The 25009-nt window shown below is 40.0% G+C and overlaps 1 protein-coding gene across 6 annotated transcripts in view; it reads left to right on the top strand.

Annotated features, from left to right (window-relative positions):
• Positions 1-7: 7 nt before the first annotated feature.
• LOC109262731 (transmembrane protein 202) overlaps positions 8-25009 on the top strand; it is a 48220-nt gene continuing 23218 nt past the window's right edge. For 2 of the 6 annotated variants that reach the window (XR_008417020.1, XR_008417018.1), the window contains exons 1-2: positions 8-1581; positions 1765-1867. Coding sequence is in view for 2 of the 6 variants with exons in the window: in XM_019441548.2 (XP_019297093.1) it covers positions 19666-19803; positions 20024-20279 (394 nt within the window). In the remaining 4 variants the exon portion in view is untranslated. Of the gene's footprint in view, positions 1582-1764; positions 1868-3038; positions 3154-16593; positions 19804-20023; positions 24928-25009 lie in introns of those variants that run through there. The other 4 variants (XR_008417021.1, XM_019441550.2, XM_019441548.2 and 1 more) reach the window with 4 other exon arrangements.

The following is a 25009-nucleotide window of genomic DNA, read 5'->3' as shown; positions in this document are numbered from 1 at the left end:
CGTGCCACGTGACCAGCCGACACCCCCCCCCCTCCCCCCCCTTACGCCGCGATCCCGGAGGACCAGCTCCCTGCCCCTCCTCTCACAGAGCGGTGCGGCGGTGACGAAGACCGCCCCGCGGCCGCGCTCGGGCGACCTGGAGCTAGTAGGCGCGGGCGCCGGGTGGGAGGGTGGCGTGGGCGAGCGGGAAGGGACAGTCTCCCAGCCTGAAGCGCGAACGAGATGGGAGGTGGAGGACGTCCTGGGCCCAGAGAACTTCAGAAGCAGAAAAGCTGGAGGATGAAAACCACAGGTCGTGGTGATGTGAAATGCTGGGGGGCGGAAAGGGGCTGGAATTGGAGAGTCTGACTGGCTCTGCTTGACAGTTATCACGAGATCACAAAAATGTGATGTATTTATGACTGGAAAAAATCTGTACTTTTCAGAGCGAGCTGGAGGCACCCCATTCCCCGCTTCTAGCGTGGGCTCTTGCCCTGATGGTTGATAATCTCTTAGTAATTGCCCCCCAATCCCCTCCCCCCCCCCCAGACAGTATATACTTACTGCAAGCATTTAGACATTGCTTAGACTTTGGGTGCAAGATTGGGAATACCCAGAGATAAAGACAGGCCCCTGCAGGGGCTTACATAGCAATCCCAAGAGTCAGCACTTTGTTTTGTGGACAATTGAAAATCATCCCAAAGACTTGGCCTTTTAGCAATCTCACGTTGAAATGGTTGCATGGATAAACTAGTTAAGGGGCCCTTTTTTATTGCAAGTGGAAGATAATGACAGCTTGAACAGCTGTACAGCAGAAAGAGGACTGTAGATCCAGGAAATAATGGGTATCCAGAATCGGAGGGGTAAATACAAGAGCAGCAGGTCAAAGTGTGATTTCAGGACTGAGCATGTGGGAAGGCACTCCTTTATGTGATATTCAACGTGTACCAAGGGAAAGGAGTCATTTACTTAAGTCACAGAATGAAGGAGCTGAACTCTGAATAAAGAGATTGTAAAAATTACTAATGAAAATACAAAGATTTTTCTTGAGAGAATATTTTAAACATATTATCCTCTAAGAAATACATCAATCAGAAAAGTAATGAACAACCATTAAAAACTTAAAGTCATAATCCATGTAAATGTTTAGAAACCAGATAGAGATAGTAGCAAAAATTAAAGTTAAAGTTATTTAACAGTGTGAATTCTTTAAATTAATATATATACATTGCCATCAATTTTAACAGATGAATAACAAGAATAAGGACACAGATAATCTAGTATATGATATTTGGTTGGTTTTTTCTATTTTTCCTTTTATTAAAGAGAGCTTGTTAAATGAATGAAACATAATTTCATATCTATAGCTTCTAATAAAATTAGTTTACATTATCAGAAAAAGAATTCACTATCAGACAATGTGTCCAGAATTTTGATTCATACACTCATCATTGTAGAAGCAGAGAGGAGGGAATGACTAAATTTTGCCTGGGGAAGTCTTTCACAAAGGAGGTGACTTTCCAGCTGGCTCCTAAAGCAAGAGTTTGCCAACCAGGGAAGGGGAGCATGGGCAAAGCACAGAGGAGTGAAAAAAGATGGCATGTAGGTATACCTGCTTTTTGAAAGTTGTTATTAAGCCACTTTGCTTTTATGAAAAACCTCCATCACATCAGCACCTGTTTTGCCAAAGAAATCTGGAGGATTTTCGTTTTTACAAAAAAAAAAAAAAAAAAAAAAAAAAAAAAAGGCAAAAAGTGAAAATAGTGTTCAGTGTTTGCTTTGCAGCAAGCCATTATAGAGGCAGTGTGTGCCCCAAACAGAAAGAGTGGCCGTGTCAAGCCCCTTCCCTGGGAGCTATGCTCAGCCGCCACACCTTTGAACCGTGTCTGTGAGCATCTGGGCTTTCTCTCCGTTTATTTGGGGCCTCCATTAGCAAGATGTGTCCAAAGGTATCAGAAAAGCCTCAGAGAGATTATTTTTTTTGGTCTGGGAATACTCAAATTAAAATTTTCCATATAAATTAAGGGTAATTGCTGCTGCTTTGCTTTACACTATTTTGATTTATGAAAGGTTTCATAGGAATGCTCTACTTTATTTTTTTTTAGTTTTTTTAAAATTAATTTATTTTTGAGAGAGAGAAAGAGAGAGAGAGAGAGGGAGCGGGGGAAGGGCAGAGAGGGAGAGAGAGAATCCCGAGAACACTCTGCACTGTCAACACAGAGGCCGACGCAGGGCTCGAACTCACAAACCATGAGATTATGACCTGAGCCAAAACCAAGAGTCGGACACTGAACCGACTGAGCCACCCAGGCGCCCCAGGAATGCTCTACTTTTAGATAGTGGGGAACCTGTATTAAGGATAGGGCTTATGGGGATAACAAAAGGAGATTTGCCATGATTATCTCACTTTTACCATACTCTCTTCTTGGAATGCCTTTCCCACCTCCCACTCACACTCCACCTACTTGAAGGTCTAAACTTACATTTTTACTATCCTGTAAATCTCTGACCTCTCAGACTTGGGTAAAACCCCATAACCCTTTGAGCTTATCTCCATTAGAGCACTTATGTCATAGTATTGTAATTGCTTGTCCATTTGTCTGTCTTCTCTGCAAGAGTAAAAGCTCCTTAAGCACAGGTTCTGTGTTCACTTCTGTATTCCTAGCCCCAGGCACAGTGTCTAGCACATAGCTCAATAAAGACTTGTTAAATGAACACCTACAGGACTCTGAATATCTTTTCTACAGTTTCGCATCTACTTACCCTTCAGGCCTTTGCCTAGACCAGACCAGCATGTATGCTGTGACTGGGGTACAAGTGTGCTGAGACAGTGATCCTCTCAATCCTTAGGGTGGCCAGGCAGAGCCTGGGGCAGCTAGGCATCCTAGCCAGTCACCTCCAGCTAAGAGCCATCTCCTACATGTGCTATGAGAAACTTTGAGAAGCACTCAGACATCACTTCCTTTTGGGTGCTTCTTTATGGCACTGTCACTTTATCTTCTTTACTTGTTGGTGTCCCCCACAAACCACATGCTGAGTGAATGGTATCTTCTTCACAGTGGTATCCTTACTGCCTTAGCCAGGATTCTGCATGTGGTTAAGTGCTCAACAAGTATTTGTTGAAAGAATGAATAAATGAGGAAGCATTTGTATTAACATTTTAAAGATAGTCAGAATTTCTTTTTTTTTTTATTTTTTATTTTTAAAAAATTTTTTTAACGTTTTATTTATTTTTGAGACAGAGAGAGACAGAGCATGAACAGGGGAGGAGCAGAGAGAGAGGGAGACACAGAATCGGAAACAGGCTCCAGGCTCGGAGCTGTCAGCACAGAGCCCGACGCGGGGCTCGAACTCACGGACCGTGAGATCAGGACCTGAGCTGAAGTTGGACGCTTAACCGACGAGCCACCCAGGCGCCCCTAAAGATAGTCAGAATTTCAATGTGTAGACGAAAAGCAGTCCATGGAGAAGGGCTACAAATTTGAGAACTTCATCTAATTTGTTTGATTTAGGATCCAGAAGGTCCTAGAACAGTGTCTGGCTCACAGACACTTAATGAATATTTTTGAATGAAGAGAATGAACCTAGGCAGAGATCTCTAAAGAATCTGGAGTGCTATGGGGGTGTGAGCAGTTCTGTTTGTCTAGACTCAATAGCGCATGAAGAGAAATACTGATAAAACTGTTAGTTTCCCCTTTACCATAGGCGCTATTTGATTAAGGCTCTTGCCTACTTTAAGCTTACATCTAGGTCAGATAAACTCATGGGAAAACATCAGAAATCCCATCCAGGTTGGGGCAGCAGCCTCTGATGTTGGGATTTTTAGACCAAAAAAGGGCAAATTTATATAGTTAGGATCGTTATGTGGTGTTTAAGGCCTTTTCAGTAGGGACCCCTTTTGCTTAAACTGCATCCTGCTCCAGGCAACCTGATGGCTTCTCTGGCCTAGGATTATCTTGGCTCCAGTCTGATCTCTTAGGCCTTTATGCCTAGAGCCTCAGTGGTTATAAATGCTCATGTTGGCCATAACCACAGACATAATCTGAAACCCCCTTTAGGGAGGTGGGGTACCAATGAAACCTTAAACTAGTTACGTAAGTCCTTTAGAGAGAATCATTCAGACCCTTTGCCCACTGGAATTCCCCAGTTGGCCCTAAAATTTATCACTCATTTCCTTGCCTTCTTCCCATTCTCCTCCTGCCTGGGTCTATTCTCCTTTCTTGACTAATAGGCTATAGACTCCAAGAAACCTAGAGCGCAAACCCCTTCAACTTTCCTGTTCTTTGGCCATCTATTAACGTTTGACTTCAGAAAACATTACTGGGATATTACTGTGAATCAGATTTCCAAAATGTCCAATATCACCGATGCTATGGGTAGACCTCTTTGTGGTAAGAGCACAGTTAAAATGTCTTACTTATGTTGGGAGTGCCTTTTGGATCTTTCTCTTGGATTTTTTTTTCCTTCCTGGGATTGATTATCCTTCTTTGAATTTTTCTGTCACAGAAAATGCCCTGGGGCTTCCTCCCACTTGGGAGAGAACTGGAGAGAGGAGTCAGGAGGTGTCCAGAAGAAGGGAGGCGTGGAACATGATGCAGGATGTAGGCTAGGCAGAAGGAATCCTGTGGCCCCAAGGTAGTAATGCCTAGCTCACCTGTGTAGAGTATTCATTCAAGATCTGGGTCAAGGCCCTGGCTACAGTGTTCCTTGGCCTGGAGTATCCTCAGCATGTCTCTTCCATAGAGACTTGGGTTATAACCACATTAGGCAGTTGGCCAAAATTCAATGGTTTGAATATTCTGCTCCTGGCCTTATACTATCATGAATAAAGATCAAGCATTCATGAAATTCCAGAGAAAGATTCAACTCTTAACAAAGATCTTAGGGAGAGACACTACATTACTGAACTCAAATCAATATATGCTGTTTGGGAAAAAAAAACAATATATAGTTTTCAAACATACAAACCTATGCATGGTTAGATACATACTATAGTGTATGTTTGAAATCTGATATACAAACAGTATATATTTACTGTTCGTAATGTATGTTTGAAAACTATTTAATCCTCTTTTGTAAATGTTTGCTTGAATTAAAACAACAGAACAACCCCCTTGGCACCCCCAAAGGGGATACAGAGATCTAGGGGGGAATTCTGGGAGGCATAAATGTTTAGACCTAGATATGATCTTCAAAATTATCTAGGTTACTTCTCATTTAAGATAAAAGAACTGAGAACCAGCGAGGTAAAGTTGAAGTGCTATTCCTCAAGAACAAGAATAGGATGTTGTTCATAGTGAAACTTCCAGAACTTAGCACAGTGAATGTACATTGTAAGTGCTCAGTAAATTTTTGTCAGATGACAAAATCCATTCCTTTATACACATAATACAGTGCTTTTCATGCAGTAGGCACACCAATAAATTTTTATATTGCAGTTACCCAACCAGCTGCAAATATAGCCAGAGAGTGGTAAGGCTGGAACCAGACCACAGATGTGTGGCCTTCCTAACTGGGACTCTCTCTACCCCACTGGATTGTGCCTCTGGAAATGCCTGCAGTCATCTAGTCTCCTGGGAATTGAATGCGGTTTAATCATGGAGTCCACTAAGCCTACATCTTGTTCTTAGCCCACTGCCTTATTCTAGAAAGGAACGATCATTGAATTTGAATGTGCATGGCAACTTTCAATTAACTTTAGAGCTAGAAAGAAGCAACGATGCAAGTAATAAAGTCACTGTGTTTGGCCAATTTTTCTCTCCCTTGACAGCTGACTTCCTAAAGTTTGCTTAGGAAAACAATAAAATCCGTTAACCTTCCTTGAGTCCACATTAGGCAGATAGTGGGAGGAGGCCAGTGGAAGGATAAAGAATCATTCAAATTCAACAGTGAACACACAAGTAATTATGAGGTAATTAGAGCTCTATCCATGCAGTCAAAGGTCAAATAAACAGTGATCCTTCCAATTACTATGAGTGATAATACGTAATATAAGAATGCTTCAAAAATTAAAATGATTCTTCATGTTCTACGTGCAAAAGGTTAAACACTTACCATTCGTATCAGAGTTCTATTAGTTGTGAGGAAGAAAACTCCAACTAGCTCAACAGCAGGGAGTTAATCATCTTCACAAGCATCTAGACATAAGAAGGTAGCTATAGCCAAGGTCAAATAGGCTGTAATGTCTATTAGGAATCAAGGTTACCCTGTGGTCTCTCAGGACCCATCCAGACTCTCATCTCCACCCCTGCATCTGTTTCATTCTCCTTATCTCCCTAATTTATTCCCTCAGTATTCCAGTTTTCGGTTCTCCAGAGACAGGATATGATTAGTCCCGCTAGGAAGAGATGTCATTCTTGATCATAACAGCTGTGGCTATTGGTAAGACATGACAGTCATCTAACCCACAGATGATCAAAACTCCCACCTTTGAACAGATGCTAGTGAAGGAATAGATTCACTTAGAAGGGACTCTATGGGGAGGCAATGACTGTCATTACTTTATTATAAAAGCAATATATATTTATTTTTTAAAATTCAAAAAGCACAATATTGTATGTAGAAGGATGACTCTCAGTTCACAAACTCAGCTACACAGGAATTACAGTTTTCTTTTCCAGAATACCTCATGACCCAACCACCTGATCTGCTGGGTTCACCATCATCCTCCCCGATGTTTATACCCTTCCCAGGGCTTATTTCATGCTTTTGAGCTCTTTTAAGTGCTAAGGGACCACATAAAAGCCAGAAAGATAGGGGCACCTGGGTGGCTCAGTCGGTTAAGCGTCCAACTTCGGCTCAGCTCATGATCTCACGGTTCGTGAGTTCAAGCCCCACATCAGGCTCTGTGCCAACAGCTGAGAGCCTGGAGCCTGCTTCTAATCCTGTGTCTCCCTCTCTCTGCCCCACCCCCACTTGTGCGTGCACTCTCTCTCAAAAATAAATAATAAACATTAAAAAAATTTTTTAAAAGCCAGAAAGATAAAGACTACTGGCACTTTAGTACAAATTTATAAATATATATGTGCAATTTTAAAAATATATACACATGTTTATATTTTTTCTGGTTTTAATATTTTATGGTCAAAGAACATGTCCTGTAAGAATTCTACTTTTTCCTTCTCATCACAAGAAAAAAAAAATGTAACTATGCTGATGGATGTTAACCAGACTATTGTGATGATCATTTTGCAATAATACAAATATCAAATCAAGAAGTTGTACACCTAAACTAATGTTGTATGTCAGTTATACCTCAAAAAATGAAAAAAAAAGAATTCCACTTTTTGGAACTTAGTAATATTTGGTTTTTGACAGTTTTTCTCAATGTCCTATAGACATTTTTTTTTTCAGTTTTAAGTTTATTTATTTATTTTGAGAGGGGTGGGGAGAGGGAGAGAGATAATCCCAAGCAGGCTCCAGGCTGACAGCACAGAGCCCGATGTGGGGCTCAAACTCACAAACTGCGAGATCATGACCTGAGCTGAAACCATATATATGAAAAAGTATGTGTGGTTATTTCTGTATAAGACCATTTTCTCTGCGCATACATCCATAATCTCTAACAACAAAAAATGAGAGCATGATATAACTATTGCTACGCTCTCATCTTTCAGTTAACAATGTATTATGACAAGTGAAATAAGTCAGAGAAAGGCAAACACCATATGAGTTCACTCATACGTGGAACTTAAGAAACAAAACAAATGAGCAAAGAGACAAAAAGACAGAGAGGCAAACCAAGAAACAGACTTCTTAACCACAGAGGACAAACTGATGGCTACTGGAGGTGAGGTGGGGAGGGGGGGATTGGGTGAAATAGGTGATGGGGATTAAGGAGTGCACTTGTGATGAGCACCGGCTGTTGAATGGAAGTGCTGAATCACTATATTGTACACCTGAAACTAATATTTGCACTGTATGTTAACTGGAATTCAAATACAATATTTTTAAAAACCAATATGTTATGTAAAAGAGCTAATATTCTAGGGGGGGGGTCCCCCAGTTTTATAGAGACATAGTTAACATACAGCACTCTATAAGTTTAGGTTGTATGGCATAATGACACATATCATGCAATGATTACCACAATAAGTTTAGTTAACGTCCACATCTCATATAGATACATATAATATATATATTTTTTCCCTTGTGATGAGAACTCTTAGGATCTACTCCCTTAATGACTTTCATATATATCATACAGCAGTATTAACTTTAGTCAACATATTGTACATTGCAACCCTAGGATTTATTTCTTATAACTGGAAGTTTGTGCCTTTGGCCACCTTCATCCAATTTCCCCTCCCTCTACTCCCTGTAATATTCTGTTTTTAAAAGCGAAATAATAATAATAATAATAATAATAATAATAATGGTAGCTAACATGCACTAACATGCTTATCATGTGCTGGACACCATTCTAAGGGCTCTACCTATGTTAATTTATTTAAGCCTCATGGTAACTTTATGTTTGATATATGTAGATGCTCTTATTATTCTCAGTTTATAGATAAGGACATTTGAATTGAATGGTTAAAGTTCCATAATTGTGAAGCTCCCATAATTAATTAGTCAGTTCCCATTAATGCACATTTAGGTTGCTTCCAAATTTTCTCACTTATAAGCAATACTACAATGACCATCATTGAGGATATTGGTTGCCAAGCCAGCATCTATTTTCATCCTATCCCACCATCAATACCTTGTTTTCACTTGGAAGTTTCATCCTTCAGTTCTGTACCTTGGATGAGATTGACCACAGTCTTAGGCCTTTCTTGGCTTAAGCCATATAATTCCCTCTCACTCTCTGTAAATACTTGGAAACATGGGATAAATATTGACATTCTCGCCAGTAATGTGTGAAAATGCTCATCTAATCAATCTTTTTCAATATTAGTATTATCCTTTCATTGCTACTGTTAATATCTTAAATTTAATTGTAAATATATGTATGAAATTGGTAAGTAAGATCTAGCAAGACAGAAACAGCATACATGACATACATGTTATTATAGAAAAAGAAAAAGATGAAAGAAAACTGGATCATTCTGGCAAATAAGAGGGAAAGAGGAGGAAACAAGAATATGTATTTAACAGAAAATACAAAGAATGAGGATAGGACTAAGCCGAATCAATCTAAACTATCATCACATATGTAAATAGGTTAAATTCCGCTAATCAGAGACAAAGACTCAAATTGTGCAAAGAACCATCTAAATGTTGTTGATAGAAGACATTTATTTTTTTAAGTTTTTGGTTTTTTTCTGAGAGAAAAGTGAGAGGGGCACAAAAAGGGAGAGAGAATCTGAAGCAGGCTCTGCACTGTCAGCACAGAGCCCAACATGGGACTTGAACTCACAAACCATGAGATCATGACCTGAGCTGAAGTCAGACACTTAACCGACTGAGCCACCCAAGCACCCCAATTAGAGACATTTAAAATGGTACCAAAATGTCAATCTATGACAAAGTAGGCAAAAATATATAATGGGAAAAAGACAGTCTCCTCAATAAATGGTGCTGGGAAATCTGGACAGCTATGTGGAAAAGAATGAAACTGGACCACTTCCTAACACCATACACAAAAATAAGCTCAAAAGGGATGAAAGACCTAGATGTGAGAACAGAAACCATAAAAATCCTACAAGAAAACATAGGCAGTAATCTATTTGATGTCAGCCATTGCAACTTCTTACTAGACATGTCTCCAAAAGTAAGGGAAACAAAAGCAAAAATAAACTATTGGGACAACATCAAAATAAAAAGCTTCTGTACAGTGAAGGAAACCATCAACAAAACAAAAAGACAATCTACTGAATGGGAGAAGATATTTGCAAATGATATATCTGATAAGGAATTTATATTCAAAATGTATAAAGAAATTATACAACTCAACACTAGAAAACAATGTGATTTAAAAATGGGCAGAGGACTTGAATAGCGATCTTTCCAAAGAAGATATACAGATTTCCAACAGACACATGAAAAGATGCTCAACATCACTAATCATCAGGGAAATGCAAATCAAAACCACAATGAGATGTCACCTTACACCTGTCAAATGGCTAAAATAAAAAAAGATAAGAAATAACAAGTGTTTGCAAGGATGTGGAGAAAAGGGAACCCTTGTGCTATGTTAGTGGGAATATAAATCGGTACAGCCACTGTGGAAAACAGTATAGAGCTTCCTCAAAAATTTTTAAATAGAAATACTATGTGATCCAATAATTCCATTACTGGGTATTTACTCAAAGAAAATGAAAGCACTAATTTGAGAATATATGTGCACCCCTATATTTATTGCAGCATTATTTACAATAGCCAGAACAGGGAAGCAACCTAAGTGTCTGTTGACAGATAAATCAATGAAAAAGATATCACACACACACACACACACACACACACACACACCTTTATACATTGTATTTAAATATCAATAAGACCGGGGCACCTGGGTGGTTAAACGTCCAACTCCTGGTGTCAGCCCAGGTCATGATCTCACAGTTCGTCAGTTCAAGCTCCACATTGGGCTCTGCGCTGTCAGCCTAGAGTCTGCTTTGGATTATCTCTCTCCCTCTCCCTCTGCCTCTTCCCCGCTCAAAATGCATAAATAAACTTAAAAAAAATTTAAAATGTCTATAGAACATTGAGAAAACTCAAAAAACCTCAAATATTACTAAGTTCCAAAAAGTGGGACTTTTTTTTTCATTTTTTGAGGTATAATTGACATATAACATTAGTTTTAGGTGCACAACTTAATGATTTGATATTTGTATTATTGCAAAATGGTCATTACAATAGTCCAGTTAACATCCATCAGCATACAGTTACGTTTTTTTCCTTGTGATGAGAAGGAAGAAGTAGAATTTATAGGACATGTTCTTTGACCATAATATATTAAAACTGGAAAAAAATCTAAACGTGTTTATATTTTTTAAATTCTAAATAATTCTTGGGTCAACTATAAAAACAAATACTCCTAGAAGTATATCAGAAGAATAACAGATGTCTTTTATTTCTTTTTGTTGTCTCGTTGTTGAGGCTAAGACTTCTAGTACTATGTTAAATAGTAATGGTGAGAGTGGACATCCCTGTCTTGTTCCTGACCTTAGGGGAAAAGCTCGCAGTCTTTCCCCATTGAGGATGATATTAGCTGTGGATCTTTCATATATGGATTTTATGATCTTGAGTTATGTTCCATCTCTACCTACTTTGTTAAGGGTTTTTATGAAGAATGGGTGCTGTAGTTTGTCATACGCTTTTTCTCCATCTATTGAGAGGATCATATGGTTCTTATTCTTTTACTAATGTGGTGTATTATGTTGACTGATTTGCAAATATTGAACCACCCCTGCAGCACAGTAATAAATCCCACCTCATCATGATGAATAATTTCTTTTAATGTACTGTTTAACTCGATTTGCTAGTATCTTGAGAATGTTTGCATCCATGTTCATTGGGGATATTGGCCTATAAATTCTTCTTTTTGGTGGGGTCTTTGTCTGGTTTTGGAATCAAGGTAATGCTGGCCTTGTAGAAAGAATTTGGGAGTTTTCCTTCCGTTTCAATTTTTTGGAACAGTTTGAGTAAAATAGGTATTTACTCTTTTTTAAATGTCTGGTAGAATTTCCCTGGGAAGCCATCTGTCCCTGGGCTTTTGTTTGCTGGGAGATTTTTTTATTACTGATTCAGTATCTTTGCTGTTTATAGGTCTGTTCAAATTTTCTGTTTCTTCCTGTTTCAGTTTTGGTAGTTTGTATGTTTCTAGGAATTAGTCTATTCTTACAGATTGCCCCTGTTTGTTAGCATAGAAGTGAAACATTCACTGTTCACAGATGACATGACATTTCTACTCTGTGTAGAAAACCTGAAAGACTCCACAAAAAACATTAGTTGCTAGAACTAATATATGAATTCAGCAAAGTCACAGGATATAAAATCAATGTACAGAAATCTGTTGCATTTTTATTCCCCAGTAATGAAGCAGCAGAAAAAGAAATCAAGGAATCAATCCCATTTACAATTGCACCCAAAACAATAAGATACCTAGGAATAAACCTAATCAAAGAGGTAAAAGATCTGTACTCTGAAAACTATAGAACACTTGTGAAAGAAATTGAAGACCACACAAAAAAATGGGAAAGCTTTCCATGCTCATGGATTGGAAGAACAAACATTGTTAAAATGTCTATACTACCCAAAGCAATCTACACATTTAGTGTAATCCCTATCAAAATACCACTGGCATTTTTCACAGAGCTAGAACAAACAATCCTCAAATTTGTATGGAACCACAAAAGACCCCAAATAGCAAAACAATCCTAAAACAGAAAAGCAAAGCTGGAGGCATCATGATTCTGCAGTTCAAGCTATATTACAAAGCTGTAGTAATCAAGACGTATGGTACTGGCACAAAAAGAGACACATTGATCAATGGAACAGAACAGAAAACCCAGAAATGGACCCACAACCACACAGTTAAGTAATCTTTGACAAAGCAGGAAAGAATATCCAATGGAAAAAATGGTGTTGGGAAAACTGTACAGCGACATGCAAAATAATGAAACTGGACCACTTTCTTATACCACACGCAAAAATTAATTCAAAATGGATGAAAGACCTCAATGTGAGATAGGAAACCATCAAAATCCTAGAGAACACAAGCAACTTTAACCTTGGCCATAGCAACTTCTTACTAGACACTGTCTCAGAAGGCAAGGGAAACAGAAGCAAACATGAACTATTGGGACCTCATCAAGATAAAAAGCTTCTGCACAGCAAAGGAAACAACCAACAAAACTAAAAGGAAGCCTATGGAATGGGAGAAGATATTTGCAAATGTCATATCTGATAAATGGTTAGTATCCAAAATCTGTAAAAAACTTATCAAACTCACCACCCAAAAAACAAATAATCCAATTCAGAAATGGGCAGAAGACATGAATAGATGTTTTTCCAAAGAAGACATCCTGATGGCTAACAGACACATTAAAAGATTCTCAGTATTCTCAGTATCACTCATCATGAGGGAAACACAAATCAAAACCACCACCTCACACCTGTCAGAATGGCTAAAATTAACAACACAGGAAACAACAAATGTTGGTGTGGTTGAGGAGAAAGAGGAACCCTCTGACCCTGTTGATGGGAACACAAACTGGTGCAGCCACACTGGAAAATAGTGTGGAGGTTCCTCAAAAAGTTAAAAATAGAACTATCTTACAACCCAGCAATTACACTACTAGGTATTTACCCAAAGGATACAAAAATACAGATTTGAAAGGGTACATACATGCACCCCAACATTTATTGCAGCATTATCAATAATAGCCAAACTATGGAAGAGCCCAACTGTCCATCAACTGATGAATGGATAAAGTAGATGTGGTATATATACATAATGGAACACTACTCAGCCATCAAAAAGAATGAAATCTTGCCATTTGCAGTGATGTGGATGGAGCTACAGTGTGTTATGCTAAGCAAAATAAGTCAGAGAAAGACAAATACCATATGATTTCACCCAATGTGGAATTTAAGAAACAAAAAACTGAACATATGAGAAGAGGGAAAAATAGAGGGGACCAAATCATGAGAGACTCTTAATTATAGAGAACAAATTGAGGGTTGATGGAGGGAGGTGAGTGGGGGATGAGCTAAATGGGTGATGTGTATTAAGGAGGGGATTTGTTGTGATGAGCACTGAGTGTTATATGTAAATGACGAATCACTAAATTCTACTCCTGAAACCAGTATTGCACTATATGTTAACTAACTAGAACTTAAATAAAAATCTGCAAAAAAGAATAATGTATCTTATACAAACATTTAATTACTGTAATGCAAACTTAGATAAACATTAGGAAATGTATTATGACAACATATATGGTAAATAGGCTAAGGGAGAAAGACCATGTTCTAGAGGTTAAGAAAGTATTTGATACGGCCATTCTAAACGTTAAATCTTGGCAAAACAGAAATAGAATGAAACTAACACAAAAATGAATATACATATGAAACAAAAAGGAATACAGGCAGTTCCATTAAAGTCAAGAGTAAAATAAGGATGCCTACTACACTTCATAAACATTGTTTTGGAGGGTCCAATCAATCCAATAAGGCAAGTTTTGTAAAGGAAGAGACAGAATTATTATTATTTGGAGTCGATATGATGTTTACTTAGAAAATCCAAGAGAATTATCCAAAGGAATTATTGGAATTAAAGTAATTCGGTCAAGTGGTCCTATAAAATACATAGACAAAAATAACTTATTTATATGTCAGCAGTAACAAATTAGAAGATGAAATGGAAAAATGTGATTCACAAAAACAAGTGGGTTAACATATGTAAAGCACCTAGTACTGTTCCTAGCAGATAAGAGGTTATATCAACAAGCTATAAAACTAATATTTATTTCATAGATTCCTAGAGGTGAAATTACTAAGACAAATGATACATTTTTAAGATTCTTGGTTTTATATTTTAACTTTTTATTAAAGTATAGTATACATATAGAATGGTAATCAACGCCCAGATCAAGAAAAAGAACATTTGCAGCACCCCAAAGTCCCCTTAGTGTCCCCTCCTAGTCCCCAGTCATCTTCCTCCCAAGGGTATTTCTAACTTCTGACAACACAGATTTTGCCTGTTTTGTACTTCATATAAATGGAATCATACATATTCAGTCTTTTGTATCTGGCTGCTTTTGCTCAACATTGTGTTGATGAGATTCATCCATATTGCTTCTGTGCTTGTAAATTATTTATATTGCTACATAGTATTTCATTGTATGAATGTACCATGATTTTTCCATTCTTCTCTCTTTTTAAAATTTTTTAAATGTTTTTATTTATTCTTGAGACAGAGAGAGACAGAGCATGAGCAGGGGAGGGGCAGAGAGAGGGGGAGACACAGAATCTGAAGCGGGCTCCAGGCTCTGAGCTGTCAGCACAGAGCCCGACATGGGGCTCGAACTCACAGAGTGTGAGATCATTACCTGAGCTGAAGTCGGACGCTTAACCGACTGAGCCACCCAGGCGCCCCTCCCTTCTTCTCTTGATGGGCAATTGGGTAGTTGCCAATTTGGGGCTATTATGACAAATGCTGCTATGAGCATTGTAATACATATCTTTTGGTGGACATGTGGACACTTTTTTCTGTTGCATGCTACCTAAAATGAGAAGGACATGTATCTATTCGGCTCCAGCAGATACCGCCAAGCAGTTTTTCAGTGAACATACCAATTTACGCTCCCAACAGAAGTGTATGAGGGTTCCGGTTGTTCTACATACTTGCCAACACTTTTCCATTTGAGTCATTCTGGTGGATGTGCAGTGATATCGCATTACAGTCTGAATTTGCATTTCCCTCATGACTAATGAATCTGAGCACTTTTTTATGTTATATATGTATATGCTTTTATTCTGGAAAAAACATCAGTTAAGGACTTTGCTCATTTTTCTATTAGGTTGCCTCTCTCATTTATTTGTAAGAATTCTTCATTATATTCTTGCCATGAGTTTTTTTTAGATACACATATTGAAAATATCTTACCCCACTCTATGGATTGCCTTTTTACACTCTCAGTGGTACCTTTTGGTGAATAGAAGTCCTGTTTATTTTTTTTTAATTTTTAATGTTTTTAGTTATTTTTGAGACAGAGGGAGACAGAGCATGAGCAGGGGAGGGGCAGAGAGAGAGAGACACAGAATCTGAAGCAGACTCCAGGCTCTGAGCCGTCAGCACAGAGCCCGACGTGGGGCTCGAACTCACGGAGTGTGAGATCATGACCTGAGCTGAAGTCGGATGCTTAACCGACTGAGCCACCCAGGTGCCCCAGAAGTCTTGTTTAAAAACAATTCTTGGCCTACTGTAAGGTCACAAACATGTTACTCTATTTTCTTTTAACCAAACTGCTTTTTTTTTTTTTGCAAGGCCATGAAATTATTTTAAGTTCTTTTTCTTCATGATTGAATACACACAGATAATGGAAATGATGCATTATTGTGCTGTAAAGATTGGTGGACTATATAAAAATTCACTTGTCGAATTTTCTTTAATAGTCCTCCAGAGCAACTTGAAGAGAAGCAGGGGATGCTTTCACAAGAACACTTTTGTGGAAGGACCTAGCTTTAAGCACCAGTGTGCCAGGCTAGCAATGGCATATACTTCGTCTCTCACATTTTGCTTAATTCTTCTGTAGAAAATCCTCTCGTGAAATACCATGTATTGTATTTGTCAAACATGCACATATCCAGGGGAAGGAACGCCTTTCTTCTGCTACCATGATAGGGCGTTGCTCTCAAGCATGTGACGATGCCTTGTGCTTTACCATTGTGACTTGTGGCATGATCTGTATGAAGTTCCTTTTACCCAATATTTCTAGTGTTTTTTTAAATGTTTATTTTTATTTTTGAGAGAGAGAGAGAGCGAGAGAGCAAGCACACAAGCAGGGGAGGGGCAGAGAGAGACACACACAGAATCCGAAGCAGACTCCAGGCCCTGAGCTGTCAGTGCAGAGCCTGACGAGGGACTCGAACTCACAAACTGTGAGATCATGACCTGAGCCGAAATCGGATGCTTACCTGACTTAGCCACCCAGGTGCCCCGCCCCCCCAGTATTTCTAGGGTTAAATGAAAAGGAGAGTTCTGTGTGTTTTCAGCATCATTTTTCAGTTCCTGGATGTTATGATATGTTTTGTCATCCAAATTTTGTCTCCTTTACTAATGATTTCCACGAGCCATTTTTTCCCAGAGTATGTCTTTTGATAGCAGCTTCCCAGCAGCTTTTTCTTCTTCTCGGTATCCCATGGTGGGGGCCTGGCTTTTCATTCCCCCCCTGGATGACCTCTGCGAGGTCAGCATGGGGCCCAGGAGCAGGGCCTGCCTCTGCCAGTGCCTCCGCTGGTTCACTGGCTGCTGTGGTGGAATGTTACAGTATACATCGTCCACGTGTTTTTCCAAAACTGCATTCACATCAATCCAATTGTTTTCTCAGAGACTGAGTCCTTAACCAGCTTGTGCCAGTTCCACAGTGAAGGGCATCAGTGCAAGAGCAGAGCTCCAGGCTTCTGCAGGGAGGGACTGGGAGCCTAAATAGCCCCCATAATCTGGTTTCTGCAGCAACTCCACATTGTGTTGGGTTGGTGTTGAAGACTCAAGATCCACTGGCTTGAGCTATGCTCCTCCTGGACCCTGCAGGCTCCGGGGCAGTGGCTGCCAAATAGGCAAGGGACCCCAAATTGCTTTTTATTTTATTTTATTTTATTTTATTTTATTTTATTTTATTTCATTTATTTTATTTTTTCCAAATTGCTTTTTAAAGTGGGGGAAGTGGCAATATACCCAGTCACCAGTGATGCATGAATAATGTTTTGTCATATGCATCCGGGCCTTAGCAAGTTCCCAGCAGGCCAAGAACATCCTACCTTTTGTCTAGTACTGCCCAATCTGTTCCTTCAACAGCTGGAGGGTTGCATCATTTGCCAATCAGACACTGTTCACAAAATGCCTCTTGATCTCGGGGTCATGAGTTTGAGCCCCACATTGGGTGTAGAGATTACTAAAAAATAAAATAAACTTAAAAAAACAAACAAACAGGGGTGCCTGGGTGGCTCAGTTGGTTGAGTGTCCAACTTTGGCTCAGGTCATCATCTTGTGGTTCATGAGATGGAGCCCCACATCGGGCTCGCTGCTGTCAGCCTGTCAGCTTGTCAGCACAGAGCCCGCTTCAGATCCTCTGTCTTCCTCTCTCTGTCCTTCCCCTACTCACACTCTCTCTCCCTCAAAAAATGAATAAAACATTTTAAAAATGCTTTATAAAAAATAAATAATAATAGTATTTACTGAGCACGTATGAAGGCACTGTGCTAAGAGCTTTATGCATATCATCTCATTTAATCCTCACAAAAATTCTAATGAGGCAGGAATGAATATTAACCCAGTTTTAGAAATTAAGAAACTGATGTTCAGTGAGGTTAAGGAAACTGCCCCAAGTAACCTAACCATGAGTATTGGAACTACTTAAGTAAGTGCTAGAATGGGGACTGAAAGGTAGGCCTGTGTATTCAATGCCTATGTCTAGCTCCCTAGGCATGAGTGTGCATCTAACAGTCATGCTGTACAGCCAGTTTGCTGCAAATGGAAAAGTCTTTCCTATAATCACTCCAGTGGCACTAGCGTATTACAGCAATTGAGACTTCACAATATAATTGCATAGCATGGCCTGAAGGACTCTTTGTGATCTAGCTCTTGCTGATATCTGCACCCTTCAACCCTCACGTTTGAGTTTGTACCTAGTAGAACCACATTGCTTCTAATGTCCCAAGAACCTCATGCTGTCCATGGTTTCCTGCCTTGAGACATGTCATTCTCTTTGCCTCAGTGCCCTATCACCTCTATCACCTGGAATATTCCTTAGCTGGAAATCCAATTAATACATCACCTCTTCCAATAAATCTTTCCTAATTTTCCCCTGAAAATGTTAACCATTCTGTCCTCTGTACCAACCTCTGTCCTTTAGTTAAAAATATATTGTTCATTTATTCATTTAACATTAAATACTATTCTTTCCAGGCGCTAGGCTAAGTTCTGGTAGACAGAGAGTCAAATAACACTTTTGGAGAGGGAGGGCTTCATGCTAAAGCATGGACATAAACAAGCTAACTGCCAGTTGTTCCCACCAGCTAACAAAGTATAGGTTTCGACAGGCTTGGGCGGGCGAGGAGAGGGTATGCTGGGAGAAACGGGTGATAGGGCATTCTAATTCAGCCCAAATTTAGGAATCGGAGTTTATCTGTTCATGGAAAACAAGAGCTGGCAATACAGCTGGTCATTTATTTGAATAAATGTCCGTGATGTGGAACAGGATGGTGTCTGTTCAGCATCTTGGACTGCTTTTGAGCCCTTGTGGGGAGAGGAGTTAGGAGCAACACTGAGAGAATTATTTGAAAAGAAGACTTTGAGCTACTCTGGGCACAAGCTGTGCTGGCTGTGGAAACAGGGAAAGGCCATTCTCGCTTTCACATAGAACCCAACACTGCTGCAGTATTGAGAATGGTAGCTTTCAGCACGCAGGCTGGTAGCCCCCTGCGCTGGGGATGCTGGCATTTTCACAGTGGGCCCTGTCACCACTGGCAGTGGCAGGACCGTAGCACCCTTGAATGGCTTCATGAGAAGGCATTGAAGAGAAGGTACTCGAGCAAGAAAGGAAGAAAAGGTGGGGGGTGGGGGTGGGGGGGTGGGGAGGGGAATACTGCACGATGATCTATGGCTGACAGACTGGTTCGTGAGCCTATTGAGACACACCCAGGGCCTTCCACTTAGTGTTGGGGCAAGACCATGAATGCCAGGCTGCTTGTAATCTTGAATTCTAACCACAAGCTATGGAGTCCCGAAGACACCTGAGTTAACTTTTTTATTGGCTATTAGGGAACTGTGTCTTATTCATCTTTATATCCCAGGACCTAAGACAAGGCCTGGCACACAGCAACTGCTGACAAAATATTTGTGGATTTATTTAATGAAGGAGTTGAAAGGGTCAGAGAAGGGAGAGGTGGGAGCATCACATATGCATGCACTTGATTAAAATGTGATGATTTGTTCCTGATCTGATTAGACCCAGAATATCAAACAGACATGGAATCTGTGCCATGGGTTCTGGCCTGTTTTGATGCTGCCAGCACATGTGGGAGGTGCTGAGACAAATTCCGTGGCAGTTACAAAGCGAACTGGCTGCCAAGATGGAGAGCAGGGAACAAATGGCCTTGACCTTCTATAATCCTAAGGTTCCCAAAATTAAGGGGAACCGGCACTACCAAAGGGTGAGGAGGTACCTAATTGTAGGTCAGATGGGAGGAAGAAGACATACTTAAAGGTGGGTCTAGATAGAGTATCCTAAAGAAAGAGAAAAGATCACCCTGGGTAGGGATAAACAGCCACAGATCAAGCCCACATGGAGACACTTAAGGTAGAGATAAGTAGGAGCCCCTGGGGATCAATGGTTATCTTTTTGGGTAGGCAATATTTCCCTCATCCTTGTAGCCTACCCTCCCCGTCAACAAATATCCGAATGCCTCAATGCCACCCCAGAGGCGGCAGCAGCATGTGAATCAGACACACATCTACATCCGAACGTTCTGTGGCAGCCTGTGTGGTTTTGGTTTCCTAATGGTGATCTGCATGTCCCCACTGAACTGGGTGAGGTTCCTGGTGATCAAGAATGGCTTTGAGCTCTACGAAGGACTCTGGATCACATGCAACTATGAGCTGTGCTGGAGCCACACACCCAAACCACCCTGTGAGTTCCACCAAATTAAACACCACAGGCCCCACAGTTCCAGAGCTTTCTGCCATGTTGGCCCTTCATCTTTCCTCCTCCAAGATCTCTTTGCCCTCACCTCTCCAAGTCCAGGATGGATCTCAGCCAAATTGTGAATGTAGCCATCCTTTTCTTTGGTGTTCTCAGTGTAACCTTTCCCAACTCAGTAGTTGATACTCTCTTTACTTTCTGGGAAGAACCCATTGGGCCTTTATAAGCTGTCCCTGTGAAGCAGTATGGTTGGTATTCTAACATCACTTGCAGAAATAGATGTAATTGATCATAACCGGGAAACAAAGCAAGGTGTCTCAGCCTCCATCAGATTTAACTTTTAAGGTCAGTGTGTTCTTCTGCCAACAGTAGAAGAGAATGTGAATGCATGTCAGATAAGGGTGTATAACAAATGCTAGCTATTTAGAGTAAATTATTAACGTCAAATTTTATGTGAACTTAAGCAGATCTGAAAATGCAATATAAAACATTGAAAAATAAGTTTCTAGGGCTAGAAGATACCATATGCATGAGTTTTTCAATCAGAAGCAACACTTAGAGGAAAGACAGAACTACACGAAACAGTTTTCTCATTATCCACAAGAGATACAGATAAGCAGAGGCTCCAGATGCTGGATGTGGGGTTGGAGGTGTTGCACCTAGGCTCAGACCTGAGCTGGAGCATCTATGACATGTGGAACTCAAGGGCAGGACCCAAACACAAGATCTTGAGAAGGAACTAAAATCAAAGGCAGGCAGACAATTCAAGTGCACCTTCAACTTAAAAGAAAAACTAAAGAAAATACTTGCAACAAATATGAAAGATAAAAGGCTAATGGCCTTAATATTTTAAAATGTATATTATTAATAAAAAGGCAAATACTCAAATAAATTCTTTTTTTTAATTTTTAAAATATTTTATTTATTTTTGATAGAGAGAGACAGAGCACAAGTGGGGGAGGGGCAGAGAGAGAGGAGACACAGAATCCAAAGCAGGCTCCAGGCTCTAAGCTGTCAGCACAGAGCCCGATGCGGGGCTCGAACCTATGAACCATGAGTTCATGACCTGAGTTGAAGTTGGTTGCCCAACCAACTGAGCCACCCAGGCGCCCCTCAAATAAATTCTTGATAACCAGACAATTCACAGAACAAAAACTAAAAATGTTTAGTAAACATAGGTAAAACTATTTTAACCATAATAAATCATTAAAGAAAGGCAAATCAAATGAACAGGAAGATAAGATTTTTCACACGCGACATTAGCAGAGATTTTTAAGTGATGAGACACAATGCTGGACACTCTCATATACACTGGGGACCATGTAAATGGCTATAACCAAAGCAATATGATTATGTGTATCCAGAGATTTACACTCACAAATTCCATTTCTAGAGAAATGGAGTAAAAGATACAGGCATAAAAATTAAACTGCAATATTTATGTGATCATGCCCAGGCTAAAATTTAGGACTTGAAGATTATTAAAATTTTAATGAATGAGAGTCTTGGAATTTTGTCACTTACAGTAGCAAATAGTTTATTTCTCAGAACCTGGATATTACCTATGAGGCCAACTGTTAATGATTTAGAGGTGGTCAACTGAGTCCTTTAAGTACACAATTTTAAGTCAAGTATCTATCCTGTTTGCAACGTTAACTAAGGTCTAATTCGAGGATCAGTAAGTAGCCCGCAGTTCTCATAATGAACTTCCCAAATGTCATGAGTGTGTTCAGCTCTCACTAATCTGTTATGTTATTACTGCCCAAAACACTATTGTCCCAATTCAAGAACTTTAAACTTTTACCTACTAATTGCAAGAATTTAGCCCCCTTTCCCGTGGAAAGGTGTTTTCAGGGTCATCCCAGTCAATGATTCTTGACTTCAGAGCAGCATCAGGTAGGATATAAAAGCTACCAAGACTGGAAAGAATACTACCCTACTGGAAAGCAGTAATGTCATTTCTGTGAGTTTCATGGGGACTCTCTAAGATGGACTCAAGAATGTGTGTGTTCATGTTCCTCTGTCGTGGAGTTACATTAGGCCATTGTGCCTCTGCCTCTGATTTCACCTGGTTCTAGATGATTGATAGCCTCTCTGCTGTAGCAGTTGCTAACAGAATGGAGAAGGGGTGGGGAGTAGGGGACACCATCCTTCACTTTTATTCTAGGTCTCAAGTGTGGAACAGACCCTTCTGTTAACTCCCCTGTAGCATAGGTGAGATCAAACCATAATATAAAGGAATGTTTTGCCATAGAGAGTAGGTTGGACCATTTGGAAGACTGTGGAGAAAGAAGATTAGGTCCTTTAGTCAAAGCAGTGGACCCTCTGGAGCCAGGGCCTGAGAACCATTGCACAATAAACAAGGCCAAGCTGTGCGAGGAACCTAAATCCTAAGTTGATTTCACAGCCTCCTCTCCCAGGTGCTAGGTCTCCATCTTTTCCATTCCAAAACCACCTTCTTTTCCATGAGGCTGGGGAATTTTTGTCTTGGCCTTATGTGACTGGAATAAAAATTTTGTCTTGGCCTTATGGCAACAACATGGAGGTTTAGATCTGACTAAATAAGTGGGCTGACTCCTCAGCAGCACCTTCTTCATTCTCAAAATCCATAGCCACACCCCACCTGCACTCACTCAGTCTGGCTCCTTCATAGTTAAAAGGAGCTAGCCCTTTTGGAGCACTGTCTCCCTATTCTGGCTTTGATTTTTGCTGAAGGACCTAGGGTGCAGTAAGAGGAATCCCACCCCCAAATCTCTTTGGCACAGCTGAGTACTAGGTGCTTAGCTTTTCCTATGGCTGGCTTCTTTCCTATGCTTCTTTCTTCTCACGTCATCTTGGCTTCCCCATTGATTCCTTCCAGAGTGTCAACAGCTGTAAAGGAAAAGAGCATCTAGTGTTAACTAAGCTTATTTGTTCACAAGAGCAAGGTGGCTTATAGCCCTGGCCCTCTCACTTTCCAAAACCTCCTGGACCAAGTTTTACTTTCATAACAATAGAAGGAGATCTTGCCCAGCCCAAACTACTGAATGGTGAGTGTTCCCAATTCACTGAGAATCATTACTGCTTTCCAGTATGGTAGTATCCCTTTCAGTCTTGGTAGCTTTTATGTCCTACCTGATGGTGCTCTGAAGTACAGAATCACTGACTGGGATGATCCTGAGAACACCAGCAAGGATCTTATCAAGCTTTTCGCGTGATGTGGGCTTCTTCCTCTCCAAATTGAGAATGACATCCCCTCTCTTCCCAGGGCATTAGCTTCATTGCCTTTAGCAAACTGGGAGGTTTGCCTTGCTATTCCTGCAACCCAAAGCCATAAAAGAATATTACTAAGGAAATCTTCAGCAGTGTTTTGATACATGTGATCTACGTGGGTGTTCCTTATATCTAGGGCACTTCTCTTTCCCTGGACCAAAACTTCTTACTGACAAGTAGGGCCTTTTGTAACTCAGGTCCTAAGATCTTTGAAACTTTGACAAGTAAGCTACTGTAAAAACTGATGTTTAAAAGCTGAAATAGCTTTTGGTTTTATAGGAGATGGAGACTTGAATTCAGCTTTAGGATGTTTGTTTTGTTTTGTTCAATGAATTAGGAAAAAAACTATGAAGTTAACCAAATGCAGCCATTTTATACTATGGAGTTAAGTGTTTAGTTTGGTCAGATAATTAGTTGTATATAATTATGACTAGTAGACTTGCTTCCTTTTGGGGTGAGATGATTCTATGCTGCAAATCTTCAGTTGTTCCTTTGGAGTTGTGAGTGATCTTGTTCATGTGGTTTCAGGAGATAAGGAGCCAAAATGGAGAAGATTGTAAGAAAAACATGAAGTCAATTCTTCCTCTCATGGTGGAGGAAAGGCTGGGCTGTAACATATCTTAGACAGAACTTACACCGAATATCTTAGTGCACTTTTGTGTTTTAATGATCAGATTTCATTTGAACTAGTATAAGCTATACAGTGAACTTATTTACTCAGAGGACTCTCATAGACTCCCAAAGGCAGGAAGTTTGCCGTACCTTAGGAAATTCCAGACAAGGCCGGGGTCTCCGATGAAGAAAATCAAGCCTGCCAGTCACTCAGTCTCTCTAGAGCTGCATTGTCACTCATCTTAGTTTACACTTTGTTTTATCACTACAGCTCAGTTTCTCTTGTTAGTGTGCAAATCCTAAACAGTGAGATCCCAGTCTAGCTTTGTATCTTCTTGGCTCAAACAAGCAAAAGAGGAAATTAACATAAATCAGTCTCAAATCCAAATTTCCAAGCATAAGAATCAAATTAGCCCAATATGGGTCAGAGCCCATTCCTTGGTCCAATTAGCTATAGTCAGGGGACTATAGGCAAGGGCTGCTAGGTCTAGTGGGGGGCAGTGGGCTAAATACCATGAACGATGCCTATCACACTGGGCTTCATGAAGCTCAATGTAGGCTGATGGTTCTCTCTGGCTACATATCCTGCTAATTCTGAAACCCAGGTTTCAGAAAATGTGTTGCTTTGGGGTCATCATGTTTTAATGTGGCTAATTTGTTTGGGCCACAGAACAACTCACCTCTGTGGGTAGGGGTGTGGTTTCTTTTCATGGACTTTCCTATTATTGATGATGTAAGTGGTGAGTTCTAGAGAACGAAGTAAAACTTAAGAGTCAAATCTTAAATTGGGATAAGCTTTAACATATTTTCTTCTCTCTGGGTTACCTGGAAGCCGGACTGTGATTCTCAGACAT

Source organism: Panthera pardus, unplaced genomic scaffold (assembly GCF_024362965.1).
Source record: "Panthera pardus isolate Hobbes unplaced genomic scaffold, ASM2436296v1 HiC_scaffold_24, whole genome shotgun sequence".
Taxonomy (NCBI): domain Eukaryota; kingdom Metazoa; phylum Chordata; class Mammalia; order Carnivora; family Felidae; genus Panthera; species Panthera pardus.
The sequence above is the reverse complement of the archived record's forward strand: the minus strand, read 5'-3'. Positions and strand labels throughout refer to the sequence as shown.